The sequence below is a fragment of the Protomyctophum bolini genome (genome assembly GCF_963924005.1).
Source record: "Protomyctophum bolini genome assembly, chromosome: 14".
Classification (NCBI taxonomy): Eukaryota; Metazoa; Chordata; class Actinopteri; order Myctophiformes; family Myctophidae; genus Protomyctophum; species Protomyctophum bolini.
Window position 1 is genome coordinate 34,340,163 of NC_137875.1, and position 11,295 is coordinate 34,351,457.

The following is an 11,295-nucleotide window of genomic DNA, read 5'->3' on the forward strand; positions in this document are numbered from 1 at the left end:
TGGTTTATTCTAAGTAATGTGTAAGGGAGTGGATCTCACATCAGAGTTGGCCCACACCCCCACAGATCTCCTGGAACAGTTAAGGCCAGCTTGCCTTTGTAAAACATATCACTTCAGACATCATTAGCAGGAGGCACAGAACCAGTGTTGCCAACTCTCCAGTAACGGAAGTAGCTAGTGGCTCCTCGAAAAGTCGCTAAAAGTCGCCAGGGGTGGGATATGCGCGCGCGTAGCGCGCGCCGCCCCTAGCGACTTTTTTGCGCCCCTAGCGACTTTTTTGCGCCCCTAGCAACGAAAATATGTAGCCAGCCCAGAAAAACATTTGTCATTTATGTGCACTTAGTTTGTATCATCTCTTCATTTGATAACACATCGTTTAAACTCATTGTAATATTTAAAAAAAACATACCTCAATTCAACTAATGTTTAGAACGCTATTTTGTTCCGATCCATACAGGAATTAGAAGGTTAATACTTTATGCATCCGAGTGTGTATTTTATTTTTACTAGCAGACTAAACTGAGCTGCCAGTGCTTCCTCCTTTCTTGCTCTGTCGAGCTCGAGGGGCGCGTTCGGGAATACCGCACCGGAGCGCACTCGCCTAGGCAAGTAGGCAGAGCAAGAAAGGAGGAAGCACTGGTAGACAGTCTGTGCAGTGTGCACATAACCGAGCCGAGGAAGCCACTGAGCCTGCTGTGACCTGTGAGCCAGACTAGACGCGCCGACCACTTTTAGTTTTGCCAATTTCGCGGATTTGAGGCTGAGAAAAAAAAAAAAAAAGATTTTATCTCTGGCGCATATCTGGCGCCTGTCAACACGATTTGTCCCCAATTCACCAGGGGAAAAAAGCTAGATTTCTCGCCAGAAGCTTTTCACTAATTCAGTCGCTAGGGGGGTCTGGAAAGAAGCTAAATATGACGACAAATCCGCTAAGTTGGCAACACTGCACAGAACATAAGGCACTTTGCACAATGCACATACAAAATCAGGTCTCAGTCAAATTACAGCAGTGGATCTGAAACACAATCCAGAAATAAAATCTTAAAATACTCAATACATTCAAAATGTCACCCGTATAACCTTAAGCACAAAAACTTAAGATCTTTCTCCTGAGAATAGTGCCACATCACCTTGCCATCAACAAAAGGTGCTATAACAAGCATTATGGCAATATTCAGTCTAATAGGCTGTCATGAGTAAAAATCCATGAAGACATACAAACTGTCAATAGGTTCAACACATTCCATACATACTGTATAGTTGACTGAATTATACATATGAATTATATAAATAGTCCATGACTTTGTGATGGTGATTTGCTCCTACTTGCGCTTTCTCCTCCACCAATTCCCTCTTCTTCCTTACAGCTGTGACAGTCGGTGATGTTGCAGGTGATCACTGCAGAGGGGTGACACAGTATTGGCTGGTTCCCCTCTCTCGGTCCACCCTGACCTGGATAAGAGCCCTCATCATCTTCATCAACACTCTCCTCGAACGAATACCGGACGTTCTGTAGGGCTGGCACATTGTCCTCTTCATCCTTCTCGCATGTTCTCTTTTTTTCTTCATTCTTTGTCTCCCCATCTCTTCTCCTTGATGCTTTTTTCTCTTGGTGGATGTGACCTATTCTCTGTGCAAGATATTCCCCTTCTATGGAACTCGTGGAAGGTTGCTCTTTGCTGGACAATACACTCTTTGGCAGACCTGCAGCAGACAGAATATGGACATTTAAATTAAAAGGTGAAACTTATTATACTTTATATTTACACAAAATGTAACCCCACTTGCCAGATGTTACAGATGACGCTCTCCCTAACCACACCAAAGGGTCGACTCGAGACGGTTTTAGCGTTGTCCCTGCGGTGTGATATGTCCTGTTGCACGTTGACGTGCGTCTTCCCTAGCGATTCAACGCATGGAATTCAATGGCCCAAACCACACCAAAGGGTCGAGATGGTTTTAGCGTTAACTCCTTGCAACCGTTAGGCTTTAAAGCCTAATTTATACTTCGTAGAATAAAAAAAAACTTAGAAATAACTGTTATTTCCGGGTGAATTTGACTTTACCTCCTGAAGACTGGTCCCCTCTCCTTGCTACAGCCCTGGGAAGAGGCTCTGGTCTGTGATCTTCAAACTTCAGAGTCTTGTCTTCTGAGGTGTGTGCCCCAGCTCTCAGTGTGATGTGCATAGAAATGGCAGCAGGACCACTAAGATCACTTTCAGAAGAGACACCAACAGCTCTGCTTTTATCACTGCTGCTGATGGTATCACCGCCGATGGTATCACCACCAGTTCTGCTTTTATCACTGCTGCTGACAATATTACTATTACTCGTACTACTATTCTTCCTATCAACACTTGCAACTTGGTTGCCTGCTTTGCCATCGGCATTAATGTCGCTGTGCATTTTACTTGCTTTGCTGTCACTTCTACTAGTCGTGGTAGTTGTGGTAACATTATTACCAGTTACATTATCAGCTTCATCAACACTATCAACACTAGCAGCTTTGACTTCATTAGTATGATCGCTACTAGCGATGTTGGCAGTTTTACTGCCACTACCCTTACTATCAGTCTCCACAGTAACCGCTTTAATACTGTTCCTGCTGCTGCTTCCTGTGCGTGTTTTGTTTCGTAGAAGAGGTCGACCCCTGATGGCCAGGTCAGGGTAGTTCCTCTGCATCTCCAAGATGGATCTGTCCTCGTTGAGTAAATGCCTGGTGGAGGACATTGCTGCAGATCCCTGTCGCCGCCTAGGTTTGACTTTAGGCTTCGCCTCCAGAGAGAGAGGTACCTGGAAAACACAAACACAATATCTGTTTATAATATGCATTACGTATCGTGTTTATTCTGTGATGTTACATAATTTCCATTGTACTGCATATAATATCACATAAGAAACACGTAAGAAAATTCATACTTTATGTATACTTTCTGTGAGCTCATTCTTTTTGGTGGAAGCTACAGTGTTGTGCAGAGAAAGTAAATATCCACTAATATTCTAAATGCTTCAAAAGAGGACCTTTTCCATGGCATTATTCCTGAAATCACATGGTTTCAAATATGGTTCATAACAACATACTGTATGAAATGACACCCACCCTTAATGTTTCCTGTCTCCCTCCATTGTTTAAAGGAGTAGTTCACCCCCCCAAAAATACTGTTTTTTGTTTTGTTTTTTCCCCGTCGCATTCCTAAGCAAGCCAACTCGGCCATCAAATTATTGTCTAAGTAATGTGACAAAAAAGTTGGGGTGTGTAATTTATAGAAAATAAGTAATTGTTTGGGTGAACACAATAGAACGAGTTTTACTTATTTATTTGTAAATGTATGTATATGTTCGCACACCTGTGAGGCCTGGTTGGGCTCCTTCCTGCTCGAGTCGACCTCTTCCTCATTCTCCTCCTCCTCCATCTCCTCTTCCTCTCCTATCTGGTCGTTCTCTTGTCCAGCTGTTGTTGTCGTCTCTGAAGGCAGTCCTAAGGACTCTACGGTGTGGCTGCCACCATGATGCCTGGCTCTCTTCTGAAGAATCTCTGCCCAGTCCTGCCATGTCAATTTAACAATGGTTATGATGTGACTCAGACAAGGCGGGCACACAGACAGGCAGATCCAGTTTTAAAATCGGGGGAAAGCATCGGTGTCATTTTAGATTGTATCTACACTAGAATTTCGCGCCCGCTTCGCGCGGGCACTCTAATCCCAGAGTTACTTCGCCACGCACTCCGTGGCAGAAATGCCCTTCCTTCCTTGTTTGTGTTCTCCTGCGGGTCTCGGAGAGAGAGGGATGAAATTGCAGGCTCGCAAGGGGAGGGGCTGAGAGCTCTGACGACATGTTCACATCTTTTGGCGCTTTTCATTGGCTAGTGGCGGACATGTTCACATCTTTTGGCGCTTTTCATTGGCTACCAAGTTCACATCTTTTGGCGCTTTTCATTGGCTACCAACTTCACAATTGTAATAATAGATAGCAAAGGTTTTCAGAAAACTCTTTGGATTTAGAACAGTGGTTTAGAACAGTGGTTCTCAAACATAGCAGATATACGTACAAGCTCACTTGTATAAGCTTGTACATCTGCTATTTATGAAAAGTCTTGAAAGTGTTTTAAAAAATCACTCCCGTGTGAAGTGAGGGGCGCTAATATATTAAAGTCTAATTCATGTTGATTAGGTGATGTTATGGTGATGTAAAGCAAACAGTGCCAACACAGACATTAAACGCCATTAACAATAAAGAGACAATATGTATAAACGACACATTATGATTTTCAAATTATTGTCAATGCGTTTACTAAACAAACTTTGAACTAAAGACAAACATTAAACCTGTGTATAGGAGGGTCTAGCGCTCCTCAAAAATCACACCCGTATGAAGTGAGGGGCGCTCTTATCATCTTACAACCTCTATTAATCTAACTCTAATATATTAAAGTCTAACTCATGTTGCTATGATTAGGTGATGTAATGATGTAAAACAAACAGTGTCAAAACAAACAATATATTTTTTGTTAATTGGATTTAATGCCAAATACATATCAATTTGGAAGTCCTTGGCAAGAAAAGGGTTTGAGAACTACTGATTTAGAAAGCATTTTCAGAATGGGCCTCAGGTCTCAATGGGCTAAAGGCCCCCAGTTACCTTACCTGTGGTCCTTGTTGAGCCTGCTCTGTGAGACTCAGGATGTGCTGACATTCCAGCCGGGCCAACAGCAGCTCAAAGCCCAGTGCCATAGCTCTGTCAGGGTCAGCCTCCTCACTGAGTCTGTACTGGCTGCTGGTCCTACAGCAAAACACAATGTAACTGCACTAGACTGGTACCAGCTGTTGATTTAGTTTTAGTCATAGTCTTTTGAATATACATTTTAATTTAGTTTTAGTCGTATCTGAAATGTTTTAGTGTTAAGTGCAGTCTTTCACATGACAGATTTCTTCAAAGGCTGGGTGTAATTAACTTTGTCCTACCTTTGTTGTGTGTCTGTATCAGGCAGATAGCCTATTAAAGCCAGGACTGACTGGATGGTGGAGTTGCTGAAAACAGCCAGGAGACTGTACACAAATGCGCCTGTACAGGTCTGACAGAGACAAACGGCATGATTTATTAAACCTTACAGACGTCTGTTTTTGTACAGTTTTCTCTGGTCTTAAATGAAAGAAAGCTGTCTGCTATGAGTAGAAAATGAATTCCTCTGGTTTATGACCAGAGGAATCAATGCTTCCAGTAAACATGCAGGAAGTGTCAAACATTGGCCAGTAAGTAAGAGATAAGATAAAACTATAGACGGCCTACATTATGATGCAGCCTACAATAATCTATCCAAAATACATTGCATTTTAACTGCAACATTTAAAGTGATAATCATCACATTATGCATCATCATTAATTTCAATCCAATATCCAAAATAGATATCCAATCTATACTGTCTACAAGTAGGCTATACAAAATAATCACTTCTACCAAGAAAAAAAAAAGAAAGGAATAGAAGGAAAGAATGAAACAAAACAAAAACGTTCGACAATTAAATAACAAATGACCGGCATTTGAAAACTTACTTTATTGAATTTGATTACAAAACAAACATTTACCACTATTTCAAAGTTATAGCCTACCTATAATCTCACAGTTGTGAGCTTGATCTGCTATTTTCAAAGGCTTTTTAGACATAATAGAATAGTTAACTTGTGAAATGGGACATTCTGCATAATGAGTATAACAAAACAAAAAAGTTCGACAAATAAATAGCTTGATGATCGAACCTTTATGGTCTTGAATTCTTTCTTCCACGGATAGAGGAAAAGGTTGACGCAGAGCCGCTCCAGGACTTCTGCCGCTTTGATGAAGCCCTTCAAGTATCTTCTACAGTCTCTGGCAGCGGCAGCTTCACTTATTCCCTCGCAGACGATCTGATAGAAGGGCAAAGTTTCGAATCTTTCCCTCGATTCGGTTTCTTCCGACAGCAAAAACTGCACAGCTTTCGTTATCAGCCCGGCGTCATTACAAACTTTCCCGTGACCGCTCCAAGTGTGACTGTAATATTTGATATAATCTTCTAAAATCTCTTTGCGAGACATGATCCCCGGCTGTTCGTCGCCCCCCTCCGCCGGTCCGTTTTTCATCGTTTTTATATCAGAGAGAACGCTAATCCTGGCGTCGGTTCTGTTTATAAAAGCATGCCGAATCAATGAGGAAGTGAATATAACAGTGTGGGTGTACTGTTAATGTGACAGTATGAGAAGAATGCTGTTTGACGAGGCGACTCCTCCTGTAATATTAGTTCTGTCAGTAGATGGTGGTAGAGAGCTGTTGTTATGACAAACACAGACTGTAGCCCAGGGATATTCAATTGGCGGCCCGCGGGCCACATGTGGCCCGCGGAGCGCCTCCTTGTGGCCCCTGGAAGAATTTTGAAAAAAAAAAAAAAAAACCTTTTTTTTTTTTTTTTTTTTTAGAATAATAGGGCTAATAAAAGTTACAGGTATGGTGTGTGCGATATTAATTGTGAGATTACCATAATGACGGTAATCATTAAAGGACCACTTTTCAACCTATCTTCATATAATAGGTCCTCACTAATGATCATGATAAAATGACACATTTTTTTCTACTCGGTCTGTGTCACATAGGAGGGCTGTGGGCAGTTCAGAAACCCACCCAACAGTGACATCAATGGAGAATCCAAGCTAATAGAAACTGCAGGCTTTCTAGTCCTGAAAAGTTGCGAAAATGGAAGCCATCATTCTCACAATAATAAACCCTGTTAGGGTCCATTTGGTTCCATTTGTACACTCTCAGAGTTACAGACCCATAAGGGTCCATTTGATTCCAAACCATTTCCCTGGGGACCCCCTGGAACTGCCTCAAGGACCCTGGGGGTCCCCGGACCCCGAACCCCACTTTGGAATCACTGCTCTATGTAATGTTTGTGTGTGTGTGTGTGTGTGTCCGTCCAGCTGATGGTCGTTAATGTCAAAGCAATGCTGTTTATGCACTGTCAAATGGGTCTAGGCCTACATCTATTCTAAGGTGGCATATACCTGTATAGGCATATTACCCTGCTCATTACTGTTCGGAAATATACATAAATCTTCGTGTTTGAGCACAAAAAGCATTTTGAGAAACCACAAATTTCCGCGCTTCGCGCGCACACTGTGCGGCCCCCCACACACAATCATTCTACAGTTGTGGCCCCCGGCCTAATCTAATTGAATACCCCTGCTGTAGCCTATACAATAATGTCCAACATAGGCAAACACAACTACAAGTCTACACAAGACATATAAGTGCAGTCATTATAAATGTACTAGTAGTAATACAGTTACCTCCTAAATCGTTATTTCCATCCCCAGCCTTTGGCCTGGCAGATGGAACAATACCCAATTTATTTCCTTACACCCAGAATTTAAATCAATATTATAGAAATGATAAACAGCGAATACAGTTCACAGTCAAGAAATTACAGCATTTCTTCCAAGTCTTTGTTCCCTTCTCTCTTCCTCACCTAATTGGTTCCCAAACCTTTTTGTTCAAGGCCCAAAAGAGAAATGAGGTGTTTGCTCGGCCGGGCGGACCCACAAACAATGTGTGGGTCCGCAACCCACAAATTGGTCCTGACCCAGTGTTTGGGAAGCAGTGAATTAGAGCGCAGTCTGATTATTTTGCTTGAAATGCATGGATGTGTTAAAAAGTGGATAGCCTAATGAGACTGGGCGATGCAAGAGAAGTACTCCTGGATGTCTTGGATAGTAAAGTCCATGGTGATTTCAAATTCAGGATAACAGCGGCCAATCAGGTCTTCAAAGTGCTTGTATTTACGGATGAACTCCTGCTCCATGGAGCACCACACTACCTGCAGAAGACCCTCCTCTTCACACAGATGTTTGCCCACCTTCTTGTGCAGGTTTTTGAGGCCTTTCTTCACCTCCTTGCCTGGGTACTTCTTGATCACCTTCCGCAGCTCCTGGTTGGTATGCTGGTAGCTCACCTCGTCATGAATCCCCTGTGCCTTAGCCCCTTCAAAGAAGTGATCGAGTTTATCCAGAGGCTGGCCCAGGGAATTGATGACATAGGACTGTAGGTGGTCTGTGTACTTGCACTTCGCCTCGCGCTTCTCACTCTCCAGAGAGATGATCTTCAGACGGGACAGAGTTGAGAAGATGCGGTGAAAGTTCTCCATCATCACCACATCCCGCGGTGTCTTCTGGCTTTCATTGGCTACCTTCTCCACATTCATGAAGACAGCCTTAATGAGTTTGATGTAAGCAATGTCCACATCTCCCTGTGCCTCCGTGTTAAGGAAGATTGTTTCAGCGAATTTTGTGAACTCCTCAAACCCTGTGACGAAAGGCAGAATTCCCACCTTGCTTTTCTTGGAAATCTTCACCTCTTCCATTTGTCTGATCTGACCAGAAATGCATTTGTCAAAGTTCCTCTTGACAGTGACATGGACATTTCTCAGCATGAGGCTGAGGTATGAGGCAGGGTTCACATTCTCAGCCATCCACACGTGGTGATTCATCTTCACCAGCATGTACAGCGAGTGAAAGCTGTCGATCTTGACAGCCAGGGCGATGAAGTTGTTGAGCTCTGGCTCAATGCTTTGGAAGATCTTGTTCATCAGACATACTATGTCCATCTCTGATGACAGGGAATGTCTGTATTCTCCCTGAGGAAAACACCTAGACTGCACCACTCCATCCAATTCCTCCATTTCTGACTGAGTGAGGGGCGATGATATTGCTGGATGCTGCGGCAGCTTGAAGAAGTCGCTGATGAAGTCTTGTTCTGCGAGACACAGCGCATACAGTTCACTGAGGATCTGCTCGAATATCTTGTCAAACTTTGTGTGTTCGACTACATCTATCTCAGACGAGGAGGACTGAGAACATCTGCTGCTGGTGTCCTGCACTGCTAAATTGTTGAGGCTGGACGTCGAGCCTGTCAGCTTCTCAGAGCTGCCATGGCTTTCCGTTTCTTGTTTGAGTGCACCCTGTTTCTTTGAAAGTGTGGCAAACTTGACTCTTGCCTCCTTGGTAGTACTCGCCATCTTTATCTTGGCGACCTCAAAGACATATTTGATTTCCCGTTCATATAATCTGGTCATGTAGTCTACATAGGTCCTAGACAACCCTTCATACTTCTCACAGTGTGTGTTCTTGAGCCATTCCATGAGCTTAGCGTAGCGCAGCAAGTCTCTGTGGAGAGGGCTGTGTTTTGGCAGGGTGAGCCCAATGGTGTGGTGGGACAGGGTGGAGCTCTGGCAGTGGCCCTGGTGAACAAACACATTATTGAGGTGATTGGTGAGTCTTTGGGCAAAGGTGTCTCTCAGTTCGCTGAACAGATCCTGCTGTTGTGTCACAGCCATCAGTTTGTCATGGCCTGGCTGGAGAGCAATGCTCATGCGCTGCAACAGAGCTTCAGAGGCGTTGATGCAGGCCTCGATGCCTTTAGGGGAGGACAGGTCTCCCTCCCGTAATGCCATGACGTGTTCCTTTGATAGGTCCATGTAGTTCACCAGGAACTGGATCTCCTCCAGCAGCTTGCTGCTGTTGGTGTTGAGGCGGTTGCTCAGGGACATCTGATCCATCTGATCCTTGATGTTCTGCAACATCTCATCATAGCTGCTCAGCTTGCACTCGATGGTGTCCACCTTGGCCAGCGCCTCATCCAGGATCTGCATCAGGCTGTTCACCTGGTTATCTGATGCTGTGATGGACTCAATGATGGCCCCATCTAGCACCTGCAGCTCGCTGGTAAGCTTTCCGGCGAAAGCCTCTGCATTGGAGATGGCGCACTCACACATCTCCATCATGCTCTCGATGTCCTTCTCCTCGCATGCGTTCAGCTGTTGGTAGTCATCCAGAGGGTCGTTGTCGCCCCCGGCAACACTTTGACTCTTGCTGCTTAGTATAGACTCCTCCTCAATCAGGTGAGAACTGACGTTCACAAACTCCACCTTCTTCTTCAAGTAACTCTGACTGAGCTTCCAGATGCAAGAGATGAAGGCGTCCTTCTCAGCTGTGCTGCTGGCCACCCAACAGTAGACCTTATCAAAATGAAGATTAAAATCTGGGGTTTCCTTGCTTGAATCTATGGAATCCACTGTCGTCAGGCCCTGAAGCTCCCATGCCATATGTCGCTTGTAGAAGTCCCCTTTGTCAGACTTCTTCACCATAACCACCTTAGCCAGGACAGGCCTCTCTGTTGTAACTGTAGCACACAAGAAGCGGCTCTTCTTCTTTCCTGCCTTGCAAACATTAACAATGCTGAGGAGGCACTCATTGTTGGGTGTGAAGATGTCCCTCTGGAGGGCATCCTTGATGGCTGTTATGATGGATGCTTTACTTTCCATGGTAGAGATAAATACCTTGTTCTTGAAATGTGCTTATATAAAAACGTCCCTCGCCTTGGTCTCGTCGTAAACATTAAACTCAGGATTGAAAGGGATAGACCACACTTTCTTGTAGAACACTTAAACAGTTAAATGTAAAATTAGGAATAAAAATATGAATTCTGAGGGTCAGCTCATGTTCCTCTGAAGCGTATATGAGGTTGGTGTATGCATAATCAGACTACTAGCTGTCATCTGTGTTGAATGAACATAAGCTGCTCCTGCAGCAGCTTTTATATGACGTCACCCATGACATCTACCACATAGTTCAGACCTTTTGATTGGTCGATAATATTTCCAATATCCAGAGCACCTAATTTACCTTACTAGTGCAGTGCCTGTTTTCAGCACACTTTGAGCAGTGAGAGACTGAGAGTACAAGCATAGCAGACCAGTCTATACACATCATGTAGCTACTGAATGAGTATGACACCAATGTGAAAAAGTGGACCTACACAAGGCAGCCATAGATTCCTATATACTGTACAGTAGATTGAAGACCACTGCAGTAGGCTACTGCACTAGTTGTCAGAGTACTTAGTGCAGTATGTGATATCAGAGTAGGCCTACTTGGAGGCCAGTCTGTGTGGGTGTGTTCATAAATACGCTCTGAGAACAGCAGAGCAGAGTGCTCTCTGGTCATTCAGAAACTCAAAGTGGTAGTGTTGTAATTAGAAAACTGTGCGCTGCTGCTCTCTGGGAGCACTCAGAGCACACACGCTGGCCATTTCGAGAGAAAGCAGCGTTGTCCGAGCATGCACTGATGACAACAGCAAGTAATTGAAAAATGCTGAGTAATATGGCAGGCAAGTCTATGGGATTGTTGATGTTTGTTTAGAGCAGAGGTTCCCAACCACTGGTACTAGTACCACTGGTGGTACTTGAGCCCCCCTCTGGTGGTACGCAGAGG

General features: G+C 44.0%; 2 protein-coding genes across 2 annotated transcripts; both read right to left on the minus strand.

Moving 5' to 3' along the window:
- Nucleotides 1-22: 22 nt before the first annotated feature.
- LOC308328737 (uncharacterized protein) lies at nucleotides 23-6,150 on the minus strand. The gene is made up of 7 exons (XM_080782845.1): nucleotides 5,755-6,150; nucleotides 4,962-5,071; nucleotides 4,644-4,779; nucleotides 3,348-3,545; nucleotides 2,067-2,793; nucleotides 955-1,704; nucleotides 23-154 (listed from the first exon to the last, which is right to left on the minus strand). Exons 1-6 carry the CDS (start codon nucleotides 6,112-6,114, stop codon nucleotides 1,283-1,285), a joined length of 1,953 nt encoding a protein of 650 aa, XP_080638971.1. The 5' UTR covers nucleotides 6,115-6,150; the 3' UTR covers nucleotides 23-154; nucleotides 955-1,282.
- A 1,541-nt stretch (nucleotides 6,151-7,691) lies between these two features.
- Nucleotides 7,692-10,346, minus strand: LOC308328861 (exocyst complex component 1-like; the record flags this gene model as incomplete). The annotated part of the gene is made up of 1 exon (XM_080782972.1): nucleotides 7,692-10,346. The coding sequence occupies one exon, from the start codon at nucleotides 10,344-10,346 to the stop codon at nucleotides 7,692-7,694; it is 2,655 nt and encodes an 884-aa protein (XP_080639098.1).
- Between the last annotated feature and the right edge of the window lie 949 nt (nucleotides 10,347-11,295).